Below are 17,137 nucleotides of genomic sequence, written 5' to 3'. Positions count from 1 at the left end.
AGAAATCTGGTTGACAATGGATTTCCAGTGTAAGGGGAATGGTCATGCTGTGCATTCAGACCCAGAAAGCTGGCTGAGGGGTACAGGAAAGAGCCATTTGCATGGAAATCTTCCAATCCCATGAAAACAGCTCTGAGTCACAAACAGAGGCATACAACACTGGCATTCAGTAAAACATCTGGAAATGCTGGCAGTAGCAATATTAATTGGTTTTATACCATTAATACATGTTTTATGTCCTCGACAGTGCCTGTAGATCATGGAAGCTTATTCTAATGCTAAAAATATTGAACAATATTTTCAATTGAACAATAGGCTGTTTCAATTACCAAGACAAGTTGTAAACATTTGCATTTCAAAACTAGTTCTACAACAAGCCCATTAAAATGAATGTAGTGATTTCTAAACCATTACAGTGAGAAATTATATACAAGACAAAGTTTTTTTACACAATTTTCATTGGAAACTCAAAAAAAGATAAAGGTTCAGGTATATCAGATCCAATCTTTAATCAAGTAGGTTAAAAGGCATGTATTTACTGTCTTGATTATTTTTTAAGAACTCTAGCTCATTTAATTTTCCCAAATATGCAGAACTGATTCTCCCTCTTTACTTCAGTGTTAGGAGATCTCAAATAAATGAAAATACTTTTTTATAGCTTTAAACTCTTCCTTATACAATGTGAACAAATACTATTTATACCCTGAAATGCACGGAAGTTTCTTCTCAATGAATATTTAATTGGCTCAAAGTAAAAACTGGAAATGTTGATTTACAAAAGAATCATTGCTGACCTTTTTTTTAACCAAAACACTTTAAATTCTCCAAAATTGGGGTGTCAAGGTGGGAGTATGTTCACTTTCCAACTCAATGACTTACAGTACACACATTCTCCCATCTAATTCACCAGTAGGACTTCCACCCACCAGTACTGAAAGTTGTAATCCCAGCAAGCAAGAGCCATACCCGTGTGCATGCACTCATGTGAAAATATCACACACACTAAATTGCATTGAGGCCGTGACAACATGCAACTTAGTAATGTGCAATATCTCCACCAGAGCAAGCAGAATGGGAGCATCAGGGAAGAAGGGTGTGATGTGTACATTCAGGAGACAACATGCTGCTAAAGGGAGGAAAATGGTCTGGGGATAAGGGATGCATGCCACTAACTCAAAAATTCATGAAATGAAAACCTAACCACAAAAGTGTTCAATTTAGGAGAATACTGAGTCAGAATTAAAGTAATAATTAAGGTTCAAAACTTCAATGGCACAGGGATCATACAGGAGCCACATAAATCAGAAGGCAAAGCCTCAGGAACAGACACTTTCACTGTCTGGTCATGCAGTTAGCCTCCAGTTTCATTCCACTTTTAACTTATTAATGGATCATATAAAATGAGTTTAATAACTTCCACTTAACTGCGACATTGATGATTAATGACTGCTGCTTATGAAACTTGATATCACTGAAAATTTAAGATCAAGTTGCACTTTAAAAATGCAACGTTTTCATAATCCTTTGTATGTTTTCCCTCTTAACAATCTCTCTCCATGAAGAAACATTCCTTCTTGAACACAGTCCTTCAGAATGAAAAATTTAACCAGAGTTCTTAGAAATAGCTCACTGCTGTCCTGTATATACAAGAGGCTCTTGAGAGGAATCCATGTAAGACTTACACAGAACTTGACCTAATAAAGAAATACCCCAAAGGACACAGACTGCAAAAAATCATCTTGAATTACAATCTTTATATAACTTGATACAGCTTTGGTCAGAAAGACAGCTCAAGTCTTAACACTTTTTCTAGTCTATACAGATTTATCAGACTCCCAAAAATCAATCAGTTTTGAGAACCAACAATGCTGGCTATTGAATTTTTATTCTGTATTAAAAACGGATGACAAAAAATTGAATAGTTTTTGTCTTACTGTACTTTGGAACCTTATGTGGGTTACTGGCATAGTGCAGAATTAGTGTACACTAAGAAGAAAAGGCAAAACTAATTTGTAAAAAAACACATTCCTTCACATCTCTAAGATGACCAGCACTCTTCCTAATCTCAAATTCTCTGAGCTAAAGACCTGAATGCCTAGCTGCCGGCTGCATGTATCATGTATCTATGTGAATGGTCTAAACAGTACTGCAGGTTTAATTCATGAACTTCTACTGCAACCAGCTTCTCCTGGAAGAGTACATCATAAGGTAACAAGATATGCACTTTCAATCAGCTAGACATAGGTGTAAGCACAGCTCCACTTACCATGACCACAGATCTGCTAGCAACCATCCCTTAAAAGAATTAAATTCCAAACAAAAGAGGCAGCATACCTGGTACTCCCACCTCCCTAAAAACAGATGACTCCATAACAGACCTTTTAGAGGATAGCTGGCAAGTAGAATACTCTAAGAAGGGAAAAATTCAAGACTTGTGATTTGAAAACAGAAAAACTTTTGTGGGGTAAGAGTCAGTGCTAAGGAAGGTTATTTTAGGAAAATGAAGCACCATCTTTCTTAAAGTTCTTTATGGGCAAGGTAGATGCTCTTCTGTATGGCTTATGAAGTCACAAGGACAGGAGAACTGCTGTCAGCCTCTGAAATGGCTGGGTTAACAGTCTTTTCCTGCTGGAAGAAAGAAATACTCTATTTGATAGAGTATTTGCATATGCTTTTTAGATTTAGAAAAATTTCTCTGAGATAAACAAAAACACTACTGTTGGAATTTCCATTATTTACCCAAAGATAAGCATAATGACCTAGGGTCACATGACATAGATGGGACACTAAAGCTAATACTTTCCTGAAGACAGCGTCACTCTGACAGCTGCTGTTGGATAACACACTGGAACCTTTATGTGGATGACCCAAGGACACTCCAGGGTACCAAAAAACCTCGCAAAGTTTCCAGAGATAATAAATTTTCCCTAGCTGTAACACATGAAAAGTAAGTTAAGATTAGTAAGAAAGGATTATCAGGTGAAATCAAGATTTCTGCAGATGGCTGACTCCAAACAATACTCTGTGGTTCATTCATTGGCGTTTTTGTTTTTGATTATGGTACTGGAGATTAAACACAGAACCTCACAAATATAAATGCTAGGCAAGTGTGTACCACAAAGCTGCAAACCCAGGTCTTTTTATTTTTTGATAAGGTTCTCACTATTGCCCAAGCTGGCCTAGAACTTGCAATCCTCCTATATAACTGAGAATACAGGCATGCACCACTGCACCCAACCAGATATTGCTATTTTTAAAATATATATGGAAACAGAAATGCCCAAAATTCACTAAATGAAGCTTAAGACCACCTGACTAATAACTTACTAGATGAAGAGTTCTAATGGATGATATAGTAGGGTTTAACTTGAGTAGCTTTTCACAAAAGGTAAAAAATACAGTCATATTAATAAGCAATAAGAGAAAGGGGTTGGGGAATGAGTTGAGAGAGGCCTATACTGCAAAGGGCATTTCCCTACCAGACATGATGAAGAGAAGAAATAGGGGCTAGGAGCCAGTGGCTTTGAAAGAGTTATGGAGTGTAAAAGTTGAAGAACCTCATTCAAAAAGCAAGCCTGCCATTCAAGGACCTCAGAAGCATGATGAAGTTTCTGGCCACAGCCTACTATGCACACAGAGCTTCTGACTTGGAGATAACTAAAGACTGCATTTCCAGTATCCAACCTATCTCTGCAGAGGGCATAGCCTGATTGCAATGGGAGAGAGAAAGAAATAGGAAGGCCATTTGCTGCTCTCCTGGATCCAAGCTAGAATTCCTGAGAACAGAGAAGGGTTCTGAGGAAGTGAAGTGGTGGAAGAAGGGGGTCCTCCCATGCAAGTGGCATGACATGGGGGTCTAGACTAAGAGCCTACTAATGGACAGCACGCCAAGACATCTTTGGAAATCAAAAACTCCTTGGAATTTTTTTATTAATACATGTACTGCTTATAGAAGCTTCTCAAAATGAGATTAAAATCTTGAGAATACCAGAGTCCTTCACTAATTTAAATGATGACTATTACTAGGAAGCTCAAGACAGAAAACAGGCTTCTCATGGAAAGCAGGTGGAGAAGAGAACAAGCAAAGCATGAATCTTACCCCTACCTGATTGCTTCTTCCACAGACTGGCCAATAATATTAGAAGAAGGGCCTGGCTGAGATAGTGGTGTCAAGCTTATCACCCACTTCACTGGTTTGTAGTATTCATCACTGGAACTTAACAGATAAAATAGTGTGGTCAGGAAAATTATCTGCAAAAAAAAGGACAGTATCTCCTAAAAAATCACATTTGGGAAACTACAAACAGACAGACATCCACAAATGAGAAGAGAATCAAGAAAATGCTTTAGTGGAGAATGTGACATGTACTTATCTAGATAGACATACCAGAGAGAGTACAAAGTTGAGAAGGGCAGTGCCACTGTAGAAGAGGATGGTCAAGAGCGTGGTAACCGTGGTGAACAGCAGGCTCACGTTCCGGCTCATAACAATCCACAGGGACTCCAAGATCTGTCCGGGAGGGAAAGATGGATATCAGAACTCACCCTCACAAAAGGAGCTACCACAGCCAACTAATATGCTTTGAATACAGTGCCTTACTCCATAACTAAAAAAACAAGAACTACGAGCTCCTTTAAATGAAGGGGAGAAATCAATCAAAAACATCTGTATGTTCTAAGGTAAGAAAAATGGTTACAAAATTATGGTTACAAAATCAAATAATCAAATGTTTATTAGAAACTTTTCTACTATAACAGGAAATATTTTATTATATAACACTAAGTTTAAAAAGCAGAATACAAAAATTTTATATATAGTATAGCTACAAATACGTAAAAATAAAATGCACATAAAAATGTCTACAGGAGAATATGTCAGAATATACCCTGTGTATATATTTATCCTGTAGGATCACAAGTACAGGCCATGAAGTTCTACCAGATATTATATTATCTGCCTTAGTTCACTCTTGCCATCTTAGATTCAACTACAAATATAAAAAATAGCACTTCAACAATCATTAAGATCACAAGGGTTAAGGCACAGCCCTTCCTGAGACAGACAATAATGATTATATGGACATCTACTGACTTAAGTTCATGCATTCCCTGCAAATCACTAGAACCAGATATCAAGATAATGGCTATTCGTATGTTAAATATGCCAAGAAGATGTATCGTGTCTACAGTTCACCTCCTATCTCTTCATGAACTTTAATTTTATGGTAGTGTCTGTTCTATTCTTCACAAGTTGATTATCCTCCCTCATAATGAAAAATATGGAAGCAAAATGGTCAGGAAAACACCTTCCATTAATTAACAGTTTTCAAGATATTTTCACAAAACTCACAACAAAAATGTGAGGGAAGCAATGCAGATGATATCATCTTTTTTATAGACTTATAAATCGAAGTTCAGGTTTTTAAAAGCTTGCCCAAGGGCACAGAGCTTAGAAGGAGAAACAGGGCTGGGGATGGAACTCAGCGTTGTTATTCTGGTGCCCTTTCTGAAACAGCGGTTCTGTTTTTTGTCATGTACTCATGTTAGACCATCTGTTCTCTGAAAGGCCTATCCATTCCTTTCCTACCACAAATGTATCATTTATAAAAGCACGTTTTGTTGCCCTGGCATTTCTTGCCGATCTCAGCTCACTCTTCGTAAGAGAATTTCAGCAGGCTGGCTTCATTTACAAAAACTCCTTATATAAAATCTTGAAAATGTTTCACGAGGCCCACAAAAATATGCATGATTGACTGTTTGACCTTGTGGGATAGAGAATAAATGAACAATACCACTGATTCCAAGAAACAAACCTTTTGTGATTTTGACAAGCATTCTTTTGGGGGTTCAGTCATTCTGGAATGTTTATCAAAAAAAAAATTTTTTTTTAAATAGTTTTTAGGTTACACTTACAGAAAATACCCTGTGACAATTTAAAGAAATTAATTGAATATATCAATTGTACTAAGGTAAATCAAGTAGTCTTTCTTATTTGAAAGAAAGGGAATAAGCTGGAAAAAAAAACAGAAGAAAGGATATTTCTAGAAACTTAAATTAATCCTTAAGGTAAAGTAGATTTCTAGTTTATATGGCAGGCTTAGAACAGAGGAAATCAGTAAAGGCAGGAATAGTGACAAAGCCCCTGAACCTGAAAATGAATCATATTTCCGCAGAAAAGATATAGCCCAGGTCAAAAGCAGAAAACAAGAGCCAAGTTTAGTATTGATTTAGTCAAGGAAAGCAACATAACTTGAAGAACATCAAGAACAGAGTAGTAAGTCCAGAAGAAACCTAAGCCAGTAAGCAGCATGTTCATAAAAGGTGGCCTCTGCTGTGGGTGAGAAACGACCAAGGAGGTCTCACTGTCCTCCAGCTGTTCTACATCCCCTCACCCTGAACTGACTGCTCACCACATAACCTCTGATTATTAATCTGGCTTCACAGGTATTTATGGAGAGTCATTCACCACCTTCTATGGAACTAATGAAGCAGTTTAGAAAAAGACTAAAGAACATTACAGGGATGCAGAGTCAAAATAAGAAAAAAATGCAGGGGAACCTCGATGTATTCTGAAATACACTGGGAAGAGTCCACAAACAAGACTGGCTCTTAGCTGTCTATAGACTGACAGCAAGATCAGAAAAGAAAACAGACAAAACAAGTAAATAAAAGCTAAAAGGTATAAGACTACTAAAAGAGTCCTCGAGAGAATGATATATGGTTTGAAAGATATTGCAGTATCATGGCAAATCTGGTCTCTGGAACCAAGGAAAGAAGAACTGAATTTGAATATCAACTGTTATTTCTAATACCATTAGACTGTCAAAATGAAAGCCATTATCCTGGTTTTGCAGAATCTTTATGAAAATTAAATTAGAACCTAGCATAATATTAGTCATAAAATATTGGATATAAAAAAACACTAAATAACCTATTTGTTCCCTAGACTGTCCACTACTCAATATTTAAATGTGTTTAGCCATAAAAAAAAATTTTTTTTTTTGGACTACATGACTAAACTGTCTTTGTTTCAAAACCGTTTTCTTTCCATAAAAATTGGAATTTGCTTCTTTTTCATCTGTTCTAATCTGATTCAATAACATCACTTCATCTGTCAGTAACAGATCCTTTAAAATTCAACTATTACAGGCTCAAAGTAAGAAAATAAAGGATTCAATAACTTTTTGTTAACACACCTGACTTTTGGGAGGAAACAAACATTCAAATATATTATTATACAATACGCTATCCTGCATATGCACTGGCATGAAAAAGGTGCATGGAAGGTCCATAAACTGAGTAGAACCTGCTGACCCTTGGGCTTTGCTATAAGCTAACCTGGATGGGACCTTCCAACTGGCTATTTCACTCCCAGAAAGTATCAGACTGCCAAGGGTCACTCTGAGGATAGCTTCAAAGGTGAAAGGTGAGACTCAGAACAGAGGGCAGTAGACACTTAAAAGCTTTCATTAGTAATATTCTCAAATAAAAAAGGAAGGATTAGTATGTAAGAAAGAGCTGTAGGATATTACAAATATGATAGCAGAAACAGGAAATTCAATCAAGATTTCAAAAGTAAAGCTGAAGCCACTTCTTAATGAGGGAAAAAGGAAAAGCTAAAAAGGGAACAAAAGATATTTAAAAAATTAAGCAATACACGTCAGGGGACCAACACCTGACTAAAAGGCACTTCAGAAAGTTGGTAAGTGACGCACCTGGAGAATTCACATCCCCAAGGTCCTTCTGAGGGTCTGTGAGGCCAAAGTTATTTTCTTAGCAACACTCAAGCATGTGCTTTACCTCGTGCTGGCCTCTGCACTGGGGACGTAAAGACAACCGGTGGCGGGTAGAGCTGCGGGGCCATGGCAGGAGTCGGGGCAGTGGGCATCTGACTGCTCTAGCGTTCTCTGTACTCACCACCACAAAGCTAGCACCAACTTCACTTAAGAATGTCCTGTATGCAGCAGGAAAAGCCATTCACTCTATTTAGTATCAATCTTTGAATACTTGTCTTTGTTTTTTTTTTAACATTCTGTGTGAAGAAATGGGAAATAAGCACGAAACACTCCCGTCACTCAGAGGAAGGGCACTCTTACGACTGACCTGGGAGCTAAATTAGCTGCCCTTCTCACCGAACACCGTCTCTACGTGGTATTCATTCGAAAGGAACAAAGTTTAATCAAAAATGAAGAAAGTGTCATTCAAAAGAAATCACCCAATGTTTGTAGTCAACAATAAAATTTGAACTTTTGAGAAAAAAAAGTTTAATTTTGTATATTTCTGTCAGGTGTTGGTGGCCTTGACAGCTGAAGAAGATGATTTTCTAATACTACTTAACAAAGCATATCAATATTTTGAAGATGTATAGATACCAGTGAATTGATATTCCAAATGAGCAGTGTATGCTACAAAAGCATGCCAGGGTGAAAGAAATATTCCTAACTAAGATGAACCAAAAGACTTTAATACCCAAGAGTACAAAAAGATCACTGATAGGATTTTAAATTTCACCCTGCAACTAACCTTTCAAAGGTTAAATGAATTTTGATGCAGCATCAAAGAAGAATAGCCACAATAAACAGCTGTTAAAAGATTCCTCTCTTTGCTATCTAGATACCTGTATGGGACTGGATGATCTTCATACACTTCAACCAAACATCCCGATAGACTGAAGGCAGAGTAGATATGAGAATGCAGATGTTAAACAGATTTGCAAAATTAAAAGTAAGCCACTCTTCCCAGTACATCTTTTTATTTTCAATTTCAGAAAATAGTATTTTTCACAATCTAAAAGCGTACTGTATATATTAACATGTAATTTAATTTGTTATTTAATAAAGAGATACATACACTTTGGAATCTTTAGATCAAAAAAGTTTGAGAATCCCTGGACTACAGAAAACACAGGGCAGGGATTAACAAAAACATAAAATAGCCTGGAGAGGTATCTCACACCTGTAATCCCAGCTACCCAGGAGACTAAGACAGGAGAATGGTTGGAGCCCAGAAGCTTGAGGCCCAGTCTGGGCAATACAATGAGTCTCTGTCCCTTAAACAAACAAACACAAAAAAAACCTATAAAACAAAAACTGAAGGACATGAATTTCAGGATTCAATGCAAACTATTACAGCTATCTGGGAGGAGTGTGAGGAAGGAAAGAGACTGAGTGCAGGTAGAGGGAGCAGCAGGAGTTGTAGAAAATCACATGGGAAATATTAGAAGGCACTGAAGGACTTGAAGAAGTCACATCTTTACCTTCATCTTCCATATTTGGAAGCCAAAAGATAATACCTAAAATGGCAAAAACAAGAAAGGGCAATGTAAGCATTTTAGAGATCCAGAGGTGAACACCCAGGGAAAGCTGCTTCTGGAACAGACAGTAATTCCTGGAGACTGTCACTGGGAAACAAAGAGCAAGGCACTATTTCTTTTTAATAAAAATCTTAAAGCACTGACTTTTCAGCTATGGTCATGTATTACTTAGATAAAACTTGGATTTTTAAAAAGTTAACATGACAAACCTCAACTTTTGTAACTTTATTGAAAATCACAAGTCCATTCACAGGAACATTCTCATCTCTGTGAAGAGCCACATGCCAAGACACCTCACAAAGTCTACTCCAGAATGATGCAGAGTAGAAGACTCAGCAATGCTACAAGATTGCAGAAGTGGACAGTGCATGGCAGAAAAGTAGGGGGAAGATAACAAGCTAAGCCTTCACATATTCAGTCCCTTTAATGTACTGAGCCATATTTCTATATGTCAAGGGCTTTGCCCATCAGAAAAGCAGATCTCTCTCTCTAGCGGTCCAGCTGAAGACATTCCGGTCAAGCTGTACGATGAGGATTCCTGAGAATATGGGAGCCCATAGTATCACCCACATGCTTCAGGATTCAGCTCCTCTTGGGTACGTTTTAACAGGGCAAGTGCCAGGGACGCACACCTGAAGACAACTGCTTTTGGCTATCTTCCTAGTGCATTAAGAGTTCTCCAGTCTATAAATGTCATGGCATTAAACGCAGACTAACTGAAAGTTTCAAAGAGTGTAAAGAAAACCTGGAATTAGAGTTTCTGTTTTTATTTATAAGTCCACCATAACTATAAATACTACAGCTTACCGAAAGAAATGTCTCAATGTTCTCATGAACAAAGGAGGCAATATCCTGCCAGTCCAGAATGTCTCCCAGCCAGCTGTTCTGACGACTTACATGCATCTTATGTCCTTTATGTCTTCCAGAATGTGTTACATTCTATGAGATAAAACAGTTCAGACATGAAACTTCCATTTTAACCTACAGAGTAAAAAGTACAAATGTCCCATTCTGCTTTAGGTCCACTATGTACCTCAGTAAGTACTTAAAGGTGAAAAATCTTTATATTACTTAAGAAATCAAGTAAAAACACCACCTAAAAAGATGAAATACAACATTTTTCCACTTACAGTTTAGGTACTGTGTCTAAGCCTGGCTCAAGTACTTCCTTCCTAAATATAGCTTTGAAACACTTTTCTCAATATATACAACAGAATACTAACACGTTACTCTTTCACCTTTTTCTTCTTTCTTCTCAGTTCCTCCACCTTTTTCTTGGTCTTCCACCTGCGTTATTCCTCCTTCCTCATCTCCTTTATTAACTTTCCATACAAAAGCCAGCACAGTAGTATGTGCCTATATCCCTGCTATCCCAGATGAGGCAGGAGCACAGCCTGAGCCCAGGAGCTTGAGGTCAGCCTGGGCAACGTGAAGAGTAATCTCAAAAAAGAAGAAAGAGGAAAAAAAAATCTTCCATACAAGACAAAAGGAGGAGCAAAGTGACTGTAACTAAGAACCAAGGATAAGGGGGAAAATGTAATTATCAGGAAGAGAACTACATTTGCAAGGATGCCGCCTTAATTAAATCTGAAAGAAAAGTGAATAAACAGAGTGAGGTTAAAATTCAGGGTGAAGCTCTTAATATTTTGCATGTGCTTCCATTCTCCCATTTTTGCAAATGAAATAGAGATAAAATATCCATTACACAATGCAGAATAGATATGACCTTTCTGATCACCTAGTTCTTTGGCAATTGGAATCAAATATATGATATTCTATCTAATGTTATCTTATTTGTTTTAACTCCCACTCTTTGAAGTTAAGAAAACCATTACTATATTCCCTCAACTCATCCAAGGACAAGAGAATACATTCAAAACAGGTCACTAGGTCACAAATTAAAATTTAAAGTCAGTCCTCCTTGCTTCCACCCCAAGTTAAGAGATTTACAGCTGCTCCTCCTCTCCTTACATCAACCCTGGGGAAAAAATGAACAGCTCTGCCCCATGGTACACAGAGCTCAGCTCCTGACAGCCACTGGACCTGGTGCAGAGCACGGCTCAGCAGAACAGCCGCTTTCTAATCCATCATTTTTATACTTGATGAAAAACTGCATTATTTTCCATCACAAATTCTGAAGTCAAAGTACATAAACATAAGCAATACACAAGATTGATTTAAAGTAAAGGTCTCTTAACTTTTAGTCCTATTTCCACTTCTTCAGAGAAAAGTTTTTAAATGTCTAGAACTGTACTGTTCAACAACAGGATCAAGTAGCCACATGTGGTTACTGAGAGCTTAAAATGTAGCTAGCCCAAAAATAGATGTTATTGGTATAAAGTGACCACTAAATTTCAAAAGATTAGCATTAAAAAAAAGAATATAAAATATCTCATAAAAATGTTTTCTGTTGATTACATATTGAAATACAGTATCTAGGTATATATTGAGTTAAGTAAAATATATTATTAAAATTAATTTCATCTGTTTCAGTTATTTACTGTAACTACTAGAAAAATTAACATCACATTCATGGCTTGCCGGGGCTGGGGACACAACTCAGTAGAAGAGCACATGCTTAACATTCATGAGACCCTGGGTACAACACCTAGCACCAAAAGAAAGCAAACATGTGGCTTGTATTACATGTCCACTGCACAGAGCTAGTCTGAGAGACAAGATGTCGTCCACAACAATAGGCAGAGGATGATACACCAGAAAACCCAGGTTAACAGGTTCTGCCACCGAGACGAACCATCAACACAGATGACTTTTAGTGACCTGAGGCTTAAGATCCTGCTATTTAAAAATTTCAATAAATGAAATTCCAATGTGAATACAATCCTGTCTAGTCAATGAGTGTATAAAGTAAAAGGACATTCGTTTACAATGAAAATATTTTGCTAAGATAACTTACCTTTACAAACCAAGAATGATACAGTCTGTCCCAAAGTTCTAGTACTTGCTTCTCAATTACAGCTGTATTATTCATCTTATCTCCTAAAATTTTATGAAGCTAGAAAAAAATACAGATATAACCTGGTTTAATAATTCAGGTGACTAGTCAGCAAGATTAATACATGCTGGGTCTTCATTTGTCCAAACCAAACTAAAATGTTCCAGACTATTTAGTTAATGCTAGTTACATTATGTTGTTTTCTTAAGTTCTATTTCTCAATGTTTCCAGTAAATTCCCTTTCCTCTCTCACCTTTTTGCTTCTTTTTTCTTTCCTATATTCCCACATCTCTAAGAGAGACTTCACGTAATAAGAAAATGAAACAAATGAAGTCATCTTACTGACCTCTCTGAGCTCACCTACCCAGAGAAAAATCTTCATCCTGTGACCCCAGTGCATATGTATCATGTTACAATATATACACAACCTTTCACATATATAACGTATCACTGCATATACTATATATAATGTATCATACTACATTATTAAGAATTATCAGGCTGGGGATATAGCTCAGTTGGTAGAGTGTTTGACTTGCAAGCACAAGGCCCTGGGTTCAATCCCCAGCACCACAAACAACAACAACAATAAAAAAAAAAAAAAAAAACAGAATTATCACAGAAATTTAAGTGAAATTTTATGGCCTTAACAATAAACACAAATCCTTCCCTTAGTTTGTTTATTGAGAGATATCAGGTCTCAGAGAATTATGACTGATCAGACTAAAACCATATCACACTATTAAAGACAATTTGAAACACTGATTTGTAATTCCTTTTCCTTAATATAACCGTTTGCATTTTTCCTTTTCCTCTGCAATTTTCTGCCTATTTACAGACTATTCTCATAAATCTGTTCTCTTTTGCATCACAAGCATTTCATCTGACATTTATCATCTCTAATGTTTTCATATTACTCCATTAAATTCTAATATTAATCATCACCCACTCATAGATTATATAGATGATTCCCAATTTTCAAAATCATAATGACTTTTAATATAATAAAAATATAAATAAAATATAAAATAATAATAAAAATATAGCTATTTTTTCTTATCACTAATAGTAAGATAAATGAACAGGAATCAAAGAAAATAATGGCTCTGACTATGCATTGCTATCTTCCAAAAGATTGTGTCAATTAATACTTTCTGACACTATAGAGACATTAACAATTTTCCCAAAGTCTGTGGACTTAACTGAAAACTTTCAGATAATTTAGTGGGTGTAAAATGGTAACTCATTATTTATACTTTTTTTAGTGATGACAGTGATCATTTTTCCATTCTGTTTACACTGCATATTAATTCACCTTTGGTCCATTTGATGTTGGTCTTACAGTTATTTGTACCAGTTATTAGACATAGCTGATGTAAATATATACCTTTATATTGAACTGATTTATTAATAAACCAGACACTAACTATATAATAAAAACCATCTATCTGTACCAAGCTTTTAAATTTACAAATGTATTTTCACCTACATTACATGATCTTTACAACAACCCCAGGAGTTAGAAAATGGTCTTAATGAGCTGGGAGAGTAGCCAAGTGGTAGAGGGTCTGCCTAGAGTTCAATGCCCAGCACCGAGAGAAAGAGAGAGAGAGAGAAAGAGAGAGAGAGAGAGAGAGAGAGAAACAAAGGTAAATGACAGTCTGGATAAAAACTCTCTAATGTTCTTTCAACTACAGTATATATAACCTATGAACAAAGAACACCTCCTAGAGCAAATGATAAAATGACTAAAATCCACAAATGCCCAAAATCTAATTTCCTTTAGTTACTTTAAATTAGTCTTGTATATATCATGACTGTCAGACACTCACTAACTTCCTACCAATTCTTCCATCAGCCTCTAAGATCTCTCCTCACCAGAAAAAGTCTAAAATTGTTAGTTGGCGTGGGTCTATGTTGTCCACACACAGTGGCCTTTTACATAGTTAAGCACTATTTTAAGCTGGCATCTCCTAAGTCGCATTCCCAGCACAACAGTTAAATACCACAACTATTAAAGGACAGAATGGCATAAAATTACAAACATGATATATAAAACATTCTTTCCAAAATCCTGGTGATATCAACCATAGCAGAACACTGTCATGCAGCATTTCAATACATACTGCAAGTCACAAGGAAGACTGGGCTACAGAACACAGAGTACAATGGATTTAACATTGCTATCAGAAGAATGAATGAAGGGCACATATTGTTGATAGTACAGGACAAGCTCTTTGTATATGAAAGGCAAGAAAGCATTAAAAGCCATCAGAAAATCACTCAAGGTGGCAAACATCCTCATGTCTAAAATGGGAATGATAAAGTCAAGGGGCAATTCTCTGTATTCATCTTGCTTGAAATCTCAGCATTTGCCAGAGCTAACAGGGTCTTTATTGATACATCTTCTTCTCTGGGCTTCTGTGCTACACAGGTTGCTTTCCTTCCACCTCCGGACTATGCCTCAGTCCACTGGCTCCTCCTCTGACCTCCAGAAGGTCTACCTGTGGCTCTTCTATCTACCCTTTCTATGTAGGCCATGTTATAAGTTTTACCGTGTCCATGCCAAAATTAACATGCCGAGTCCTAAACACCAATTCCTCAGAATGTGACTGCATTGGGAGACAAGAGACTTTCAAGAGGTAATTAAGTTGAAATGAAGTCATTAGCATAGGTCCTAATTCAATATAACTGGTATACTTATAGGAGAAGATTGGGACATAGACACACAGGGGAAAATTACATGAAGAAACAGGAAGAAGACCTCCTAGAGGCCAAAGGAGAGAAGCCTCAGGAAAAAACAACCCTGCCTACACTTGACTCTCACTTAGCCTCTGGAAATATGAGAAAATAAATTTCCATTGTTTAAGGCACCCAGTCTGTGGCACTTTGTTATATCAGCCCTTGCAAACAAATAGAGGCCACTTTATCAAATCCCATGGGCCATCTAATATTTTTTTTTTTCCACCTTTTGTATTTTCCTGATTCCAATTTCACAGTGACCATTAGATTCAATAAATCATTTTCTGGCAAAAATCAAACAAAGTCCATTCATCAACCATCTAACACAAGAATTGAGTAGATTATGCCTGTATCAATAAGAGGAACATTATGTATAATTTCTTAAAATTCTTATTTCAATACTTTTTCTAATTCAAAAATAATTTCAATTTATTAACAAACTAAAAAATCAGCACAAAACTCAAAAGAAAAACAAATCCAAAGAAATGATATTCTGACTTACCCAGATCATCTATTCTGTTGTTTTATTTTCCTTTGCATAATTTATTCCCCTTTGCCAAAATCGATCATACATAACATAAATTAAATGTCTGACTTCCCCAACAGATTCAAAGATCTATAAGGGCAGAGTTCACATATGTCAAGTTCCCATTAATCTCAGAGTCTTTGGAAAGGAATCTTTTAAGCATATCTGGTGAATCCACTTTAAAAGGTATAAACGTCTATTATTCTTGCCTGAAATAAATGTGTGGTTACTTCTGTCAAAACGTCTAGAGGATAATATATGCAGGCTTTCTTCAACACACTTGAAGTGATTTGACTTAGCAAATGTCTTCCGACTTCAAAACTTCAATATTAGATGACACACAGCATTCATCTTCATCTACTTCCTAAGACTCTTGCAGTCATAAGACACAGAATGAATCTTTTCAATTAATTAGTATTCCTATAGCATGAGGACCCCCAGCGAGCAAGGCTGGGAACTGATGTTTGGGCAGGTCAGGCCTTGGGGCTCAGCATTCACCCACAGTGACAGAGCAGGCAGGAGCCCCATCTGATGATTCCCAAGTTGCCATCTCCTTCCGTGAGCTCCAGTTCTGAATGTCTAATTGCCTTCACGGCAGTCCTATCCAGGTGTTTAATAGGTAGCTCAAACTAAATATGCCTCAAATTTAATTACTGATCCTCCCTTGACACCTAAACCCACCTCCACATCTCTTTCATCAGAGTCTTTCTTCTAGTTGAACAAACCAATACTTCCTTTCCTTACATTCTATATCCAATCCATGAGAAATTCCTCTCACCACAACCAAAATAATATGTCCTAACTCTGACCATTTCTTCCATTTTACATTTCCATACCCTGGTCCAAGTTGTTAACAGCTCTCGCATGGTCTATCAGAATAATCTTTTATCCGGTCTCCATGCCTTCTCCTTTTCTTGCCCCCTTCTCCATAAAGCTGCCAAAATAAGCTTTCAACATCCTAAATCAAGTCATGTCTCCCTCTATGTTAAATATGCATACTACTTATATTTATAACTAAAATAAAACCCCTCCACCCCACCTTCTTGTCCTGACCTAGGCTTGCCTCACTGCCTCATTCCCTATTCCAGTCACACTGGCCTTCAACCAAGCTTGTTACCATGTTTGACACAATCTTTCCCTAGACCTTTGCCAACTGCCTTCTCATCATTGAAGTCTTAATGGAAATGTTGCCCTCTCAGAGACCTCTGGGGTACTAGCTGAAGCACCATCCTGAGTCACTACCACATTACTCAATAATGCAGCACTTATTAACACCTGAATTTTCATTTGTTTGCATGCTTGATGATGGTCTCCTCTCGCTGGAGTGTCATCCCTGGGAGGGTGGGAAGTTCTGATTTACTGCTGGCATGTTTATGGACTGATTGGCACCTTCATTTCTAATCATGGAAGGAGGGACGAAGGAAACAAATTACTTATTCTCTTGCTGTCCCAGGTACAAATTTTTTAAAAGGGCATACAAAGCAGAAAGGCAGCTCAAGCAAAGCTGTGGAGTGAAGAAAGTCAACTGGGAGGTCCACGTGTGACCAGACAACAGGAAGGGACACAGGAGATGAGGCTGACAAAGTAGGCGGTAGGGGTG

The 17,137-nt window shown here is 37.1% G+C and overlaps 1 protein-coding gene across 2 annotated transcripts in view; it reads right to left on the bottom strand.

The window, feature by feature from the left end:
* Nucleotides 1–17,137, bottom strand: part of Tmem245 (transmembrane protein 245) — an 85,983-nt gene that overhangs the window by 25,023 nt on the left and 43,823 nt on the right. For both annotated transcript variants that reach the window (XM_047524467.1, XM_047524468.1), the window contains 4 exons: nucleotides 12,231–12,329; nucleotides 10,121–10,252; nucleotides 4,388–4,510; nucleotides 4,106–4,251 (listed from right to left, as the gene is read on the bottom strand). In XM_047524467.1, the coding sequence (XP_047380423.1) occupies nucleotides 4,106–4,251; nucleotides 4,388–4,510; nucleotides 10,121–10,252; nucleotides 12,231–12,329 (500 nt within the window). The remainder of the gene's footprint in view (nucleotides 1–4,105; nucleotides 4,252–4,387; nucleotides 4,511–10,120; nucleotides 10,253–12,230; nucleotides 12,330–17,137) is intronic.

Source organism: Sciurus carolinensis, chromosome 14 (genome assembly GCF_902686445.1).
Source record: "Sciurus carolinensis chromosome 14, mSciCar1.2, whole genome shotgun sequence".
Taxonomy (NCBI): domain Eukaryota; kingdom Metazoa; phylum Chordata; class Mammalia; order Rodentia; family Sciuridae; genus Sciurus; species Sciurus carolinensis.
This window is presented reverse-complemented; position numbering and strand designations above follow the sequence as displayed.